The sequence below is a fragment of the Panthera onca genome, chromosome A1, assembly GCF_046562875.1.
Source record: "Panthera onca isolate mPanOnc1 chromosome A1, mPanOnc1 haplotype 2, whole genome shotgun sequence".
In the NCBI taxonomy this organism is placed as follows: domain Eukaryota; kingdom Metazoa; phylum Chordata; class Mammalia; order Carnivora; family Felidae; genus Panthera; species Panthera onca.
The window spans coordinates 235,067,919-235,086,241 of NC_138339.1; the positions used below are offsets into that span (position 1 = coordinate 235,067,919).

General features: G+C 46.8%; 1 protein-coding gene across 4 annotated transcripts in view; it reads right to left on the reverse strand.

The window, feature by feature from the left end:
- The window catches only part of ATP8A2 (ATPase phospholipid transporting 8A2), a 598,035-nt gene that overhangs the window by 150,763 nt on the left and 428,949 nt on the right, over window positions 1–18,323 (reverse strand). For all 4 annotated transcript variants that reach the window (XM_078445879.2, XM_078445975.2, XM_078445933.2 and 1 more), the window contains 2 exons: window positions 15,872–15,994; window positions 13,907–13,985 (listed from right to left, as the gene is read on the reverse strand). In XM_078445879.2, coding sequence (XP_078302005.2) covers window positions 13,907–13,985; window positions 15,872–15,994 — 202 coding nt within the window. The remainder of the gene's footprint in view (window positions 1–13,906; window positions 13,986–15,871; window positions 15,995–18,323) is intronic.

The following is an 18,323-nucleotide window of genomic DNA, read 5'->3' on the forward strand; positions in this document are numbered from 1 at the left end:
AACTCTAATAGAACTGTCTAACTTGCCGGCTGTGAAAAGTCTGGTTATTATCCTGAGGGACTGAAGGCTGTTTCAACATCAGGAATGGGTTTCTTTGGATGCCACTGCCAATCTCCTCTCATGTCCTTCTATACTCAAATTTAGATCTGTGGCCTACAGGCCAAGTATATAGGGATTTTTGTGTTCAAATTTCCAGCCCAGTGGCCGCCATACATATTTGGGTTTGCTGATTTACACATCTGCTTTGAGGAATCTGACTCTCATGAAAGATTCAAGATCTGTTCAGTTTCCTAAAACACCAAAATGGTTGAGTAGCATCATAGGCAGAATCTGGGGCTCGTGGGGCCCTACACCAAGCTCCAGGGCATGGCCTTTCTCCTGATTCCAGATAGGTAAATTTGTGGATATAAGGGAAGATGAACTGTAAAGTGACATTATGGGCTGCATTAGCTAGACACCTAAACTAAGGGACGGCTGTTGGGGAACATAGGAGTTATCCACAGAGGGATGGCCACAGACTTACAAAGGGATGATCTCGAAGCGTGGGGGAGAGACTTGAAACTTAGGCAGAATTTCATTAAAAGGAAGGAAAAATGTCAAAACACCTACTATTCCATTATTGGGCAATAAATAGGAATAAAATACTGAAATATGCTATAACGTGGGTGAACCTTGAAAATCTTGTGCTAAGTGAAAGAAGCCAGTCACAAAAGGCCATCTATTGTAGGATTGTACTTCCTGAGCTGTTCAGAATGGGCCGGTCTATAGGGACAGAAAGTAGATTAGTGACTGACAGGAGGTGGGTTTTTAAGGGGGGTAAATGAAAAGTAACTGCTCACAGGTATGGGGTTTCTTTTGGGGGAGGTTAAAATGCTCAAACATTGCTTAAGGTGACAGTTGCACAACTATTTGAATATATTAAACACCATAGCATTTGGGTGAATTGTAGGTAAATTATGTATTGAAAAGCTGTTATTAAAAACAACTCAGTTCTTCGGATACACTTGGCTACATTTCAAATGCTCAACGGTTGCAGGTGGCTAGTGATTACTATGTCGGACAGAAGGGAATACAGAGTGTCACTACTGTCCAGAAAGTTCTATTGGACATTGCAGGCCAGAGTGGTTATGTTGGAGGTGGAAAGAAGCGATAGGAATTGGCACATATTTTGAAGGTATAAATGACAGGATTTAGGACTTGGTGGGGTGGAAAAAAACATGAGGAATCAAGGGTGATTTCAGGTTTTTGCCTGAGTACCTAGGCCAACGGTGATATCATTTACTTGAGATGGAGAACACTGGTTCTGGTCATATTAATGTAGGAATACTGATAAAAAGAGTGACACATTAAAATTTGGTACCAAGTGATCAGTATTTTCCCCCTTCCTTCCCTCCTTCCTTCCTTCCTTCGTTTTTAAATGTTTATTTATTTTGAGAGAGAGAGAATGCAAGCAGCAGAGTGGGGGGGGGGAGAGGGAGAGGGAGAGGGAGAGGGAGAGGGGGAGAGGGAGAGAGGGAGAGAGGGAGAGAGGGAGAGAGGGAGAGAGGGAGAGAGGGAGGGAGGGAGGGAGAGAGGGAGGGAGAGAGAGAGAGAATCCCAAGCAGGCTCCGTGCTGTCGGCACAGAGACGGACTCACGGCTCAATCCCACGAACTGCTAGATCATGACCTGAGCCAAAATCAAGAACTAGATGCTCAACCGACTGAGCCACCCAGACACGCACCCCACCCCCACCAAGTGGTCAACATCTTAAAGTCACAATAGAAAGAACAGATAACAAAGACACATAATGCTATTGAGGGAGAAACAAAAGCATGTTGAGAAAAATGAGGTGGTGAGAAGGGAGTCAAGGTTAGTGGGAAAAAAAATCCCAGCAATGAGCATTAGAAGACCATATAGCCCCGTTCTCTGGTTCCAGCTCTGCTGTTATTTATGTTCTTTAAAATGTTAGCTTCTAAGTCTCAGTTTCCCCACCTATAAGCCAGGGATTTTATACCAGATACCGATGATGATGATTGAATTGTCACCCAGATTCCTCTAAGATAGAAATTCAAAGACTATAAGGTCTGCATTCTTAGGTGCTACATCAGCCCCAGGTAGGTAATGGTAGAAACTGGAGAGTTTCAGAGCTTCTTCCTGTTCAATTTAGGTCAAGGTGGATTTCCTTGTCACAGTCTACGGGTAAATGAATGGACAACAAAGACCCAAGTTCCCTGAAGTTCAACCTACACTAAGCCCTAACGGAGTTCAGAGTCCATGCCGACCAGATGGAGAAGTTAGAAGAGGTGTGAGACCAACCTGACCATCAAAGTTCACAATTATGGTTCGACAACTCTTTGAATTTCCTTTTAGTACTAGTGTTTCAAATGTTGGCTGATTCATGTACTAAAAGAAATTAAACATTCAAAGCATTGGTCTAACATGAAGGGCTTAGAACGTGTTTCATATTTTATAGACATAAAGAGAACATTGTAAAGCATGGTAAGAAATTCTGCATTGAAAGGAGAGAACATGTTACCCACTATATGACCGGCACGGTTTTGAGCACTTTACATATATTCGTATGCTTGCCAATATACGTAATAGTAATGCATAATTATTAGTGTTACTAATATGTAATACTGACATACGTGATATTCCTTTGATATTCTAACAACTGTAGGAAATAATATCATCACCTTCATGTTTCAGACGAGAAAACTAGGGCAGCAAAGAGAAGTCAAGTGACATGAAAAAGATCACCCACTTTGCAACAAACTGCAAGTAACAGATTGTTTTCCTTACTGAGCTAGAAAAATGGATCCCAGAGAAAAAAAGGAAACAATTTTAAGAGGGAAAAACATTAGAAAGGACTCCTTTGAAGTACCAGCACCTAACGGGAAGAACTTTCAGGAGAGAATTGAGGAGGACAGAAAATTAGATTCCTAGGACAGGAATTCTGGGCCACATATGGAAGTAAACGCATGTGCAAACCTGGGGAGCAGCAGTAAACCCCCGAAACCTGAGTTAGGGTGCGTACTGCATCAGTCCCAAGTTTCTCAACCTTGGCACTCACTACTGACATTTTTCCAGGTAATTCTTCGTTGCGCGGGACTGTCCTGTGCATCGCAGGATGTTTGGCGGCTTGCCTGGATGCCAGGAGCACCCAGTCACTAGTTGACAACGGAAACTTTCTCCAGCCGTTGCCAAATGTCCCCCGGGGACAAAATCGCCCAGACTGAGAACCACAGCGTTGGAAGTCAGGCAAAAGAGGAACTGGAAATACCCAGAAGTATACAGAATAGACTCTGAAGCAGTGTCTCACCTGGGAGAACCCTCTTCTCTCCAGTCAGACTGTGGAAAGAATGCAGTGACACCCAACTGTTCCCCTGACCGATGGGCACAAACAGTGGGAGACTTCCGCACAAAGCGTGCAACACCCGATGCCTGATGGCCTTTAAACGGGGGCGGACTGTGATTACCTGTAGGACTGAGAGCTCACGTACGAGGACGGCGCCTCCATGGAGCCCCTCAGGACTACTCAACGCTCTGCTGGCAACGCGGCGCGGAGAGAAAAAGAGGGAACACTAAAAGACCTTTTCCAACTATAGCTTCCAGAGTCTGGTGATGCATTAATTTCCACCGTCAAGAAAGTGAAATGCTCCCTGGAATTAAATGTTTATACTTGAGGTGATCTGAATACACTGAAAGTGACTTTTAGACGAGACAGGATAAACCTTCTATTTCTGTTCATTAGTTTGGAAGGATAAGTCAGTGTGCATCTTCGTTTTCCGAGGAAACAGTATCTCCCGCCTCGGTCAAAATGGATTACCATCTGGGAATAATTTATTCCTTGAAGGAGAAACTCCTTAGCCAACTGGAGAATTCTGGGACACGCCAAAAGCCTCAAAGAAGATAGCATCCTTTAGATAAGTCACAAGACCGCTCTGTACACCCTGCTGGGGAAATTCCCATGGAATGGATCGTTCTCGTCCGGGTTTTATTTCAACCGCGTTAGAGGCAAATACCTGTGGGCACTGTTCTTTGTTAAATCTTGCCAATAACGTACACAAGAAGAGACGAGAAGTCCTAAGAAATCATTTGCGAATGAACGCATCAGTAAGCTATGGCTTGCTGATAATTCGAGGGTGGAAAAGCCCATTTCGACAATCCGGTTTATTCCTGAAGCACGCTGCTGACAAACTATTTCTTCCCACGTTGCTTAAACCGAATAGCACTGTTATGACTCCAACAACCCACCCAGGAAAACATCTTTCCTGTCGTTTGGCTGTTTTTATTTCACTCAGACATGTAACATCTCCAGTGATTTTTTCAAAGGGAAAAAGTAGCCCCCAAACCCAGGTGAGTGGTTGAGGTCCCCAAGCCAGCCTTTAGAACATCATTTGGCCACCGTCTGTGGAAATGACGGTGAGAACACCACTTCAGGCAGAGCAGCATGGGGTGGGGTAGATGGCTATTTGGGAGGAAGGGGGCGGTGAGAGGGGAAAGGGCAAAAGGAAATGAGCCTGCGGAGGGGCATGCAGGCAGACCCCCACCCAGGGGGGTGAGGGGTGAGCCGTGCAGGGTGGGCGTGGGGCCACGATGATGAGGTGGGCAGGGCCCGAACCACGCAAGGCTCTCAAAAGGTCCCTAACACGAGAGATCCGTCAAGACTGCACGCGGAGCGATGTAATCTCCCCAAACCTTTGTTTCCCTATCTTCACCAGCAGGACGGCGGTGTACTTCCCACCAGAAAGCCATCATTATCAGCACACAAAGGCTTAGCCGAGCAGGGGTAGCAGCAAGAAGGATTCAGCTCCCTACGGCACCAGAACAGCTGGCATGTAACTAAACTGGGACCAGTCAGCCTTTTGCCAACCGGGGATCGAATTCACCCGGGTGAGAGATGAAATGAGAGAGGCGATGCTCGCCTCTCTCCAAAACCCATCGGAAGATTTCCATACAGTGGAGAACCTAAAGGAAGAGGAAAAATTTAGAATGATTTTACTGTGGCTACATGTGACATAAAGCCTACTAGAACGATGGGGTTTACTATATGCATCAAAAGGGTTAAACATAAGTGACAGAGTTGGAGACACTGTCCCGGGTAGAGTTAGCACATTCTCTTAAAGGCCGATATCACACTGGGGCTTCAGGATCCATTGGCCCACCGCAGTGGGTGACACTGTTCTTCCAGACTGACAGTATTTGCAATATCTGGTCGGATCCAGGGGCCAACGTAGCGTAAGATCAGCCAAGTGTGGTTTAGAAAAAGTCACTAAAACAGACTATTGTGGACCGTTGAGACAAAACCACACGGACTCTCCACATCAGGAGCGACAGCCCAGAAATGCTGCATGCAAGAAGAACCTCTTTGAAAATATTTGTGGGAAAACCCGTGATTTGTAAGGAAAGTATGTCTCATTTTCTAAGCAGACAGAATGATCAAGGAACTTACTTCAGAGTATTCCAAAGGGCTAGGTTGGTGACATTTTATAAAGATGCCATTTCAATTAAAAGCTTGTTAAAAGCATTACATCATTAAACCACAAGAACGTATCCAGAAATGGCTCTGACAAAAAGCAAAATCTGAAGACAAAGTTATAGCACGGTCCCGTACAGTCAGGGAAGACAGGATTTAATAATCAAGAAAACAGATGGTGAATTTATATGTGCATTTTTAATGTCGTAAGAATCTGTGGAACACCTGAATTAGAAATCCCAGGCACCTCACGTACATTATGACTCAGTAGGGAGAACGGAGGTGGGGGGCACCATTCCCTTGACGACAAGGCACCTGCCAAGAATTTTGGCTGAAGGTCGGATGCCAAGTTTCTCTTGCTTTCCCTCTCCCCGCCCTTTGGCTTCAGAACTTCCAGGAGCCCTTATTCCAGAATATTAACAGGGTATCGTTACTCCATCTTGTTCTTTGGGCCTCTTAAGACTCTAGACGTTCGAGGAGGTACTCCCCAACCAGGTACTACTAGATTAGTACAGTATTGAAAGTGAAGATGTATCTCAAATGTCAACTCACTAATTGACAAACTTTTAGAACTCACCCTGCTCAAATACCTTGACTGCCGGCTCTGTGATTGAAACTATTCTTTTCTGCTTCCAATGCTATGTATTCGTGAAGAGAAAATTTATTTTTTCCTTTCTCGGTAAAGAGTGGTATAAAATATTGGAAAGAGTTTACAGAAGGTAGAGTTTATACAAGTGTTAGTGATTATAATTACGTTCATAACCAGTGCTGGGTTGAGTTCCTGGTTATATAAGCCTTTTGCTGGATTTTCTCCTCTCTACTGCCGTTACTGATGGAGAAAGTTAAGGATGAAACTCAAATTTTAATGTGTTTTTCACTGTTGTTTACTAAAAATGGATTTCAAAAAGGTAGTTAAGAAAAAAAAAGGTGGTAAAAACGGTGGAAAGTAAACTTGAATGTCAAAGTCAAAGGCCGCAGACTTGTGCCTTATTCTCGGGTGCACAGCTAAATAGCACTCCCTAGCCCCTCATACCTAGGGAGGGCCCTGTGACTAGTCTGTGCCAATCACACATGAGCAGGAGATGCCAGACATGATCAGGAGAAACCACTCCCTCTCCTGGCTCTCTGCCCTGCCGATGTTAAGGCTGAGGGTGAACTCAGGGGTCATGATGTGGAGTCCCCTTGCCCCCTTACATTGAAACGCACCCAGGATTTGTTTTAATGAGGTATGGTAAGATATGCAGACATGGAAACGAGGTCGTGAAGGAAGTTCATGTTTACAGATCCCTAGAAACAGGAGCCATGGATGCCACGCAGGGCCACACGGGGAAGCACCAGGGTCAGTCAGGAGGAAGGCGACGAAAGGGGAGAGCATGGTCCAGAGCCTTTACTGGGGTTTTTGGGGGATGGAATGGGCAAGGCAGGGCAGGTATGCTGTGTAAGCTTAGGACTGGATGGTGTGAATAATTTCAGCAGACTCTGGGTTACAGGGGTGATCCCTAGTTGTCTGGTATCTGGCCCCGGGGTGATTCAGGGCAGGGAGAATATTGCTTGGTATGTGAAAGTTAATAGATTAGATGGTTGGGGGTGTCGGCTCCGGACTGGTTGATCTGAGTATCACAGACATTGTTGCAAGGGAGTCCTTTGCTCTCTCTAGGAATTAGGTAGCCCTGGGAAGGATGGTCTCTTCAGGATCAAGGCCCCAGTCATCAGAGCATCAAAAACACGGAAAATGAGAAAATATGCTCAGCGTGCCTGGGTGGCTCAGTTGGTTAAGCGCCTGACTTCGGCTCAGGTCATGACCTCATGGTTCCGGAGTCTGAGTCCTGCATCAGGCTCTCTGCTGTCAGCACAGAGCCCACTTCAGATCCTCTCTCTCTCTCCCTCCCTCTCTCTCTCTCTGCCCCTCCCCCGTTTGTGCATGCACACTTTCTCTCTCCCTCAAAAATAAACCAAAAAATCAAAGAAAAGAAAATATGCCCAATGCACTCATCCATTTGATGGTGACACGACTAAGAAATAAGCTTTTAATGGGTTACGCCTCTAAGATCTGGGGGTTGTTACAGTCTATTCCCACCCTTGCTAACGCACTTCAATTCAACTTCCTGATAAAGTTATAAGGGTTCGTGAAATCTGGGACTCTGGCTCACGCTTCTTACAAGCATTACACCAAACCCAACTGTTTCAAATACATGTAACACAGGGTTTATTAGAAGGGACGCTGAGGGGTGCCTGAGTGGCCTAGTTGGTTAATCGTCCGACTCTTGATTTCAGCTCAGGTCACGACCTAGCAGCTTGTGGGTTCGAGCCCTGCGTGGGGCTCTATGCTGTCAGTGTGGAGCCTGCGTGGGATTCTCCCTCCCTCCACTCTCTCTGCCCCTCCTCCACTTGTGCTGTCTCTCTCTCTCGCGCTTGCTCTCAAAATAAATAAAACTTTAAAAATATGTTTTAAAAAGAGACAGCGAATATTTAAGAAAATAAGAAATATTTAACTGAATGACAACAATGAGCCTCCAGCCCAGTTCTGTGTTTCCAAACATCGGTGCGACAGATAAAAGGACAAAGTCTGAGCTTTCCCTCAATGGGTCATTGGGTTGAAAACAAACCCAAATAGGAAAAAAAAATGTTCTGAATTTGAATTTGGAGACTTGGTTTTATTTTCAGTATATTATGATTGGATTAGTGATGAGTTATTTAGATTTATAAGCAGTAGTTTCATTTGTATAAACATCTAAAAAGCTCCCAACACATTCCATTTTTCTAGATTTTAGTGAGCAAGGCCCATTCACTTCGCGTACATGCTTCAGGGTCTTATGAACATCCTCCGCTACCCTGGCCACTCAGAAGTTTCCAAGTGGCAGAGGACATATGGAGGGTTACCAGTCCCCTTTCCGTCCCACTTAGCATCTGACGTTCGTCCCTGGATCTTTCTCACGTGTCGTATATCTTTTAAAACCTGTGCGCAGCACAGTCGTGACTCTTCAAGGGGAACGAAACATCGGCTTCTTGTTTCACATCCCTTACTTGAAAATACAGCGTTTTGGGGGTGCCCGGGTGGCTCAGTCGGCTGAGCGTCCGAGACTCTTGGTTCTGGCTCAGGCATGTGAGTTTGAGCCCCGCACTGGGCTCCGTGCTGGCCGCGTGGAGCCTGCTTGGGATTCTCTCTCTCCCTCTCTCTCTGACCCTCCCCCACTCCTCCCCTCTCTCCCTCTCTCATAAACAAACTTTACAAGAATTTTTAAAGAAGCAAATACAGCATTTTGTGGATAAACTGTAGTAGCAACACCCTCCCGACTGGTCCAGGATGTAGTGCCATCAGGTAGGTTAAGGGAACATTAGAGCAATATTGGCTCCCTACGGGATGCTCAGAAACCAGTGCTGGCCTGGCACAGAGAACAGATTCATTTAGTGCCTTCTTTTCAATGAACGAATAGTTGAGTTTAAGAACTTGCAAGCCCAGAGAACAAGGGCAGCCTTGCCCACACTCAGCTTAAGGGGAAGCAAGGCAAGTCATTAGGGTTTACGTGACAGAGCCAACTTTGCAGTACTGGGCGTAGATCGTAAATAGTTCAAGCGAAAACGGCCCAGTGATGCCACAGGCAGAGAAGTATGTCACGTTTCATGTTATACGCGTGCACAGTTTGTAAAACTGATCTTCCAGCAGCACGTTGATTAAAAAGTAGAAAATAGCCTTTTCCAGAAATCTTAAAAGACCTTGCTGCTTAATGATGCCAGAGGAATAAGTATCCCTGTGGTACTTTGCCTTCTGAAAAGGGGTGGGAGTGATTTCCAGGGTGTAGACTGTGAAGAATTGAGAAACGTTTCAGGAATTTTTCTCGGCTGGTAAGTGTATTCTCTTTTCTCGTCACACCCTCCCCCCTCTTAAATTTCATCAAGAAAAATCTGAAAATTTCCTTTTGGTAAGTCAAACCTGATTTTGCTTTCTTTTGCCAATCACCACATTCCACTTCAAGGAGGATTGCTCAAATATGCAGACTGGATCCACCAATGGAAAACCTGAGTGTGGCCTGACACCAAGGGTCTTGATGCATTTCAGTCCCTGCAAAGGTGACATCTCTGCTTTTAACCTAGAATCGCTTTTCACGTCAAAGCGTGGGAGCTGCAGATGGGCCACGGGACTGAGGGTAAGGCTGTGATGGTCGGGAGAAATCTGATTTGCTGAATTGCCCGAGTGGAAAATTTTATTTTGAACCTTGAAAGGAGTCGTCACAAACTCCATCAGCAAAAGAGTGCTTTGAAAGGTCTATCCAAAACCACGCAGACATAAGCAAAGCAAGATTCCTGGAACCTTTCTAAGGAATGAATGGCGTGCTCACACCTTCTCAAAAATACTCCTTCCCAACAACCACGTGCCCAGAGTGAACAACGCTGGTATGTACCTGTGCCTCTCTTCACGGATGGTGGACAGAGAACTCCCTAGTAAAATCCACTGTCTTTGGGACATAATCCACGAAGCGTGCGTCGATGACAGGAATGAAATACTCTAGGGACCTTAGCCTGTCAGGCAAAACTCCTTTAAGGCCCCGGGTGTGGGGAGGAGTCCAAGGAACAGCTTCAGGCAGGACCTGGGGGTGAAGGAGGGACTCCTCTGTCAGATCAGGACCCTCCCTGCCTTGGAAGTGCCTTAATTTGTCTCAGATCAGGTGTCTTTGGGGGTTGGGTGATAACATTGCTCTAAGCGGAAATTCAAAGTGTCACGAGAACTCATTTCTGAGACTGTCAATCAGCACGCACGAACCAGTAATCCCAGCAAGAGTCCCTATCTTCTCAAACTTGCCACCTTTCTGAATCTCCACCACTGACTCTCCTCTCCCTACCTGCACCCACGCCCAAAGAAAACCCTCATCTTCCTGCCAACCCTCATGTGTTTTTCTGCACAGCAGTTTTCTCACCTCCAACCCCTCCCCGAGAAAAGTGCCCACCCGGGTTTTCGTGACGCGACCCTCACCTAACCTCTCTGCCCTCCTTTCCAGCCACTCCCGCCGCCTCTGTGCTGTAGCTGTCTCGACCGTGGGTGCTGTTGCTGACCCCGGAGGGAACATTGGAAATACGTGAAGACGTGCTTCGGTTTATTATCGTTGCATTAGGATTGGGAGACAAGGAGGGGAGGTTACTGACATTCACTGTCCAGCATCCTGAAATGCTCATCGGAGGCTGAACAACGTCTGCAGTCCGGGTCCCCGCCCCCTCCCCGGCTCCCACACCGGTAAATACTGTCCACGGCCTGTGCGGGTGCTCGCGTGCTTGCCTGGTTGGGCCAGGGATGCTCCTTCTCCCCACCTTCCCCCACACCTCCCCTGCCCCACTTGGCCACCCCCTCCTCAACTTTCAAAAACATACATGTCATTTCTTTGGAGAAGCCTTTTCCTCGACCCACTAGACTAGGCTGTGTCCCCGTAGCACTCAGCACTCTGGCCATTCAGTAGTTCCATCCGTGCTTGCTGGTCATCAGCTCCCACCTTCCGCAAGCCGCCAGAGGGTAAGAGAGGCGGAATCTATATCTGCGCACTCTCGGGGTCAGGGCACGTCAGAGAGACGCCACGGTTCTGAATACAGAAGTTCTCAACACATGCTCCCTCCTCCTTAAACACATTCCCATTTCCTGGGTTTAACTCTGCTGAAACGCTCCCTGCGATGCCTGGAGACACAAGTGGTTTTCCTTCTACCACTCACCTTATCTGACATCACACGTTTGTCCCCCCCCTCCCCCCCAGATTGCTCTGATCATAATACTCTCCTTGATCTAAATGCTACGTGACTCTTCACTTAACATCTTTAGTCCCAACTTCTTCACCTCGCATGCAAAGCCCTGTGCCGTCCGGCTTTCACCCACCTTCTCAAACCTTTTCCGGTCTTCTACCCTTGAAGGGATCAGCTCCTCGAAGCTTTCCACATCAGCCCTGAAATTCCCCACTGTATCCGGCTCCTCCTTCCATGCCTACATGTCTCGATCCTGCTTGGACTTTCAGGCTAAACCTAAATGTCCTCTCTAACAGCAATTCCAAATGAAAGGCATTTCTCTCTCAGCCCTCCAAAATCCCATAGCTCGCCAGGCGTATTTTACTTGAGGCAATAATATTCTACTTTGTACTAGAAGCTTCCACGTGTGAATCCAGTCTCCCTTATCAGACTACAAACTCTGTGATGGTAAGACCCACGTTGATTTATTTACCTGTCACCCTCATCAACCACCACGGTGCCTTGGACGTCAGCATCACGGGAATGAGGTTAAAGAGCAGCAGTACAACCATTTTTGCTACCCATTAATCGTGAGAATTAAGAAATTCATTCTAAAATATTCATTTGTTACAGGAAGTCAACTAATGAACAAGAACTCCAATGGTCTCCTACAATTCTCTGCCAAACATACTTAATATTTGCAATTTATTTTGTCTTGCACAGGTTCACTCAATAGGTTAATGTTTACAACACAATGAAAAGAAAACCCCATGCTGCGGGCTTACTGAACACAATGAAATAATGGCATTGGTGATGATAACACAAACTGGAAAAACTCATGTTATTGGCTGGCAGGCAAATTGCCAAATTTGAGGGAAGCAGACAGGGTGGCAGAAACGAACCTGAAATTCATTTGGTGTTATCTCTCAGGTAAAGTAACTTTTCGGGAGTCTGTCTGCTTTTCAACACAAGGCTGCATGAGGTGAACGAATAGATCTACATAATGGACTATAGCTTGACTGTAACAATTCTGCCACAAACCACAAGCCACAAGCTCGAAGCACATAATCATAACTCTAGGATTGGAAAACCCCTGCCCCTACCGCAGAATGGGCCACGTTAGTTCTTTTGGAAGCAGACAAGCAAATGACCATCTTACAAATCTTCTGAGAGTCCCAAGGCAAGCACTTTGGAGTTAGGACCAGAGTGCAACGTCTCGATAAGAAGGGGAAGGGGCCTAGAGATAGCCATTGTGCTCAGTCCACACCATTCCCTGTGTCTCCCTGCGTGTGGGCCAAGGGGACAACTGCCAAAATTGTTTGCTTGTTTGTTTTTACTATTTATTTATTTTGAGAGAGAGAGAGAGAGAGAGAGGAGGGGCAGAGGGAGGGAGGGAGAAAGGGAATCCCAAGTAGGCCCCATGCTGTCCGTTCAGAGCCTGACGTGGGGCTCGATCTCACAAACCGCAAGGTCATGACCTGAGCCCAAATCAAGGGTCGGATGCTTGACCAACTGAGCCACCCAGGCGCCCCCCCCCCCCCCAAATTGTTCCCATTGCTTCCCATTGCCAGTCCGTCCTGACACAGTGATGGCTGCTTCTATCACCAAATTGGCAGGGCTTCTACAACAAACCACACTCAGCACTCTTTGGAACCCCTGCTCATTCAAAATATGTGAAGATCTACTCTGAGTAAAAATGAATCACAGGAAAGCTTTAGAGTTAAAAGGACACGATTCTGCTAGAATGTCCCTTGTGGGGGTGGGTCTAGAAGCAGGACATTTTATTTTCTGATCTGGAGACTTAGGGACCCTTCCAGGACAAGGAGGTCTGATGAGACTCAGAGAACAGGTCACAGGGTATAATAAATTGGCTGTGCATGCATTTTCTCCAACTGTCAGTATTTAATAGGCTGAAGACTATCAGCGAGGATGAATCATTTCTGTTTGAAGCACAAAACACATTGACACAGAAACAAAGAGGCTTGTAGGCTTTATATTCTTTGGTTCTCTGAACAATAAAAGGCCTTGTCTAGTCAACATTCGGAGTAATTTTTCCCCGGGGGATTATTACTATTTGAGAGGGATGAAAGAGAAGCATTCTCATGATACATTTTCCTTTTCTGGGACTAAAAGATGTGTCTCTCCTTAGGAGGAAACATTTTGGATATATTGAGTCAGCTGCATTTCTCACATGCCCTCATCCAGCTGGAGGGAGGACTAAACCCAGTCGAGAGAATCAGTCCTCAAACCTTAACAGTTTGCTTGAAACGTGTATGTCAAGGAAAGGCAACTCTTTCAGGAAATGGGGTGTGAGGTTAGGCTCTCACGAGATTTGAGTTACTCTGCATATAGGTCCGTGAGGGTGGAAAACGAAAGCCCAAGTAATTAACCGAAAATGTCAAACTCGCGGACGGGAGGCATCGATGTTTCATTACAGTGCCGTGCTTTGCTTCGAGATCCTCGCCTCAAACGGTTATTAAAAATAAAGTTTAGAATTCCTAGCATTTAAACTCTCCAGGCAACTGGAAAGAAAATGGGCTCTCGGAGCCAGAATGGATGAAACCTACAAGCTATAAACCTGAGCCCTCGCTCTCATTAGATTTTAGGTATGTTTTTCTTCGAAAATGTGTTCTTGTGATCTCTAGGTCTGCAGAACCGGGGGGGGGGGGGGGTGGAAATCGTGAACAACTGGCACCAGGGGGACCGCAGAGCTACTTGCTGACAGTTGAGGTCATGAAGCCGTTACCATGCTCCAGTGCCTTCATGGGAAACCAGAAGAGGATGAGGGAGTGGACCAAGGCGTTGATGCAGTGACCCCAGAAAACCTAAGGGAAAACAAACCAAGGGAGTCAGGAGCTGCCCACAACTCTTGACCTCTGTGCAACTCAACAGACTGCTCATTGTGAAGGATACTGGCAGGGCGCTGCGTCGCTGCAGAAGCACGGTATTATTCTTGAAGTTAAAAAAAAAAAATACCTATTTCCTCATTTTTACGTACAAATGACTGGACGATCTCCAGATAATATCACCTTACTACAAAGACCTGAATGTATATGGCCATATACATAGAGCGATATACAATCGGTCCACATCCAAAAAAATGAATTACAATCCTTTTTTTAAATAATCATAAAAAAGACAACACAATTGTACAATCATCTAGAAAGAGAAGGGTATTAGGTCAAAATTGTTAACAAGAGACAGAAATGTTTTGAAAACGCTGAAAACGCCTTAAACGTGGATTCCTACACCGCGCTCTCGCTGTTTTGTTTTGCTTTTTGAAATCCCTCCCGCCCAACTTGCTCACTTCTAGGAGTTTGGTTAATATCATGCACGTTTAAAACTCTTTAACACTTGAAAGGTCAAACAAGAGAACGCAAAGTTTAGTTTCTTCCAAACCAGAGTTTCATAAATGCATTTCGAGGATCTCTTTAACTACTCAGATGACCGAACTACCATACTGACACCAGCTTGAGTTTATTCAAACATCTACAGATTGTTCCGGGGACTGTCCTACAGTTTGATCCTAAGTAGTGGTGGGGAGACAGACAATAATGAAAAAAAATGATAAGACAATGGGATTTTCCCATTTGAAAAGTTCATTTTTTTCCTGCCTTTTCCCTGACCGCCTCACCTATCCCCTCAAAAGAAAAAAAAAAAAAATCTTCAAGGTGTCCACAAATAAGTCTCACCCTCTGTCACCCTTACCAAGGCCCCGGTGGCTACCCAAGCAAATCATGCACACAACCAGCGCCCTGTGTTTTAACTGACCTCTGTTAAAATGTTAAAATGAACCTCTGTTTCAACCCCCTAACCCCCTCCTGCACAAAAATCTGAGACAGAAACATGGCAAAGGAGGCATCCTGCACCAAACCAGGCACAGGTCTTCCCTTCTGGCCAGTGAGACTCAACCACCCTGCCGCTTAGCTGTGACTGGCAGACCCTGGGAGGTCCCCTTTGCCAGGCTTGATGGCAGAATCCCGGCAACCCCTAGCCTAACACAGCTTCCGCTCGGCCCTCTGCAGGGCTGCTTGGGTCTAGATGCCTTTTAGGCATCTTTTAGGTCTAGGTGCCTTCTCTCTTCTGGTTGATTCTCCAGGCTGAAAAAGAAATACCCACCAATGCCTTGATTCCCGTGTTGACATCTGGCCAATTTTACTCACTGACTAAAGAAACCTTTTCTTGTAACTGAAAAACCAAGCCACAGGTGGTGAGAAGGCTCCGTTAGGGAAGCTCCCCACCGGCCTCATCGCGGGGCTTTATGAAGGGAAGGGGAGTCTCTGACGGCTGATCCCACAGGACCCAGGGCCATGGGCGCCACTGGCCAGACCAATTGCAGGTAGACTACAATGGCCCAAAAAACTAAGGAGACATAGAGAATTACCGCATCCCCAGCGGGTTTTATTAAATGTCTGCTGGGCTCCAGGACCCCATGGGCTGAACCTATAGGACTCCTCTACTCAGGTGCAATCAAAGGCACACGGGGACAAGAGCAAAGGAGTCGACAAACAGGAACTGAACGTGCAACGCAGAAGCTTCCTTTCCGACTCGGCATCTGGAATTCACCGGCTGGCTATACTTTGGAGAGGGCTGGGGCCTCAACTCTTCTCAAATGTTCTCTCTGACCTCTCAGGCAGGTAACCAGAGCCGGAAGACGAAGCACGCCGCTTACACGCTTCTGAGGCGACGACTGTGGGCGAGCGTCATTTACCTTTGTGTTGAAGCCTTCCGCGTTCTGGGTGATCTTGTAGAGCTGTGGGAACCTGAGCATGCTCTCCTGGGTGCAAGACCTCTCGAAGATTCCCAGAGTGAAGGGTGGCAACGCTGTGAAAATCTGTGTGGAGAACAACGAGCCATTAAAAGAGGCCTTCCCGAGTGTTTCGCTTCCACGGAACGATGACTTAATTTTCAGTCAAGTCCAGACCTGAGCCTCAGTGATTCACAGCTCCCCAGGCACCCTCCAAACAAAGAGAATACACGAGAGACCGTTTTTACTTGTTACTCCATCAGCATAAAACGAATGCACTGGACGCGAAACGCAACACCATAAATATCTGATTAGCTAAGAAACCACGTTCATCAATTAACAGCTACCTTCCTTTGTCAAGCGAGCGGTGGTTTCGGTGGCTTTGTGGGGTGCTGCGCCTTCCTGTTAGCGTCGCCGAGGCGCGATTTTACAACTTCCCATCCTGATTTTATACTCAAATTTCAGGAAGCACGAGGTACTTCACCCATTTATGCATCTGACAGACATTTCTTGGGAATGAATTATGGGCCAGACGCCGTGATAAGCACCAGGAATATGTATAGAAGGCGGAGGAAAAGAAGCAGGTCCCTGACCCGCAGGAGCTCTGTCTACTGCAGGGCTGGAGACGGGCGGCAGGCAGCCCGCATATAAATAAACACCTACGAGTCGGTGCTCTGCGAAACTACTCATGGGGGAGACGATGGGGAAGGAGAAGGGAAAGTCAGGAAAGGGTTCTGGGACCAAAGAGTGCCTGACCTGTAAGGTGCTGGACCTACGGGATTTGGCAGGATGAAGAGGGAGGCCGGGGAGAGGGGCGCAGAAGGGAACACTCCCGTGAAACGAGCACCCCTCGCAAAGCTTCAGGTAGGAACACAGGTGGCACGTTCGGGGGTGGGGTGAGGACTCCTAAGACTTCCGGCACGGTGGCTGGCTGAGGACGTGGCACAAGACGAGGCTGGGAAGGAGACAGAGCAACCTGCCACGACAACGAGTCTCCTGGTGCCTGCTGAGACCACGACCTTTACCTGTAATCTACAGGGGACTGGCACGCTCCTGACTGTGTCTGGGAAAGAGAAGGCCAGATCCTAAAGAAGAAATTGGGACTCAGCATGCCATTTCAGCCCGGAAAGTAAGGTCATTCTCTTACGTGGTTCTGGGAAGAGGTCACAGGCCGGGTCACTCACTGCTCGGCATCAGCACCGAGCAAATCCCTGCCCACAAACCCAGCAAACTCTCAAGCCCGTGGGAACTGGATGCGTGTCTCTGAGAGCTCTGCGTCACCAGCTACCGGGAGCCCGAGTCCAGATAAATAGGCCTTTTCCAAATCTATTAGGCTAAAACAATCAGAGATGTGGTGGAATAAGGCCCACAAAACTCCCATGATCCTCATTCACCCTGGAGCAGAAAGGAAAACGGCCCTGGGGATGTCAACCTCCCCCAGATTTCAAGGATAAGAGGATCGAGAGGGCTGGCACTCGGCCCTCTCACAATAATACAAGTTATCTGTTTAAGGGAGGTGCTCCCAGCCAACATCTCAGAACCCGTGCACAGCTGTACGTCCACCCACCCTCGTTGTTCCGCTTATATGTGCTTTCACGCGTGCTTCACGTCACCATCCGTAGTGCTTCTTTTCCTTTTTTACGGGACTTTCTACCCACTTCACATCGTCCCCCCTTCACCAGTGGCCAACCCCCAGTAGGATCTATCATATTCTCCCCCTGCTTGAACACACCACACACATAGATCATTCTTTGTTGTCCTTGTTTTTTAAATTCTTTTTAATGTTTACTTATTTTTGAGAGAGAGAGAGAGAGAGAGAGAGAGAGAGAGAGAGAGCGCGAGCGCGCATGAGCAGGGGAGGGGCAGAGAGAGAGGGAGACACAGAATCTGAAGCAGGCTCCAGGCTCTGAGCTGTCAGCACAGGGCTTGATGCAAGGCTCCAGCTCACAAACTGTGAGATCATGACCTGAGACGAAGTCGGACGCTTAACCGAGGGAGCCACCCAGGCGCCCCCATTCTCTGTTTTATAGAAACAAATTTTTCTTCGTATTTTTCTCGCAAAACAATACATCGTGGGATGCTTCACATGTCCCCTGGGTTTGACACTAAAGCAGTATTTGTCCGCCCCACACAGTGATTCATAATACGGAGGCTCTGTATTTTTTCAGCCATTCGCCTACAGATAGGTATTCCTTTGTTTCCGCACACATTACGTAATAAACGTCCATAATGTATCATAACAAAGATACCTTTATCTTTTATTTCTGTGGGAAGGATTCCCAGAAATAGGGTTGCAGGGTAAAAAGATACATGTTAAATTTTAAAAGATGTTTGCTCAGTGGTTTCCAAAAAAGTTTCCAATCATTTACCTTTCCCTTCATGAAGGACAACAGTAATCTTGTCCCTGCTTCCCCAG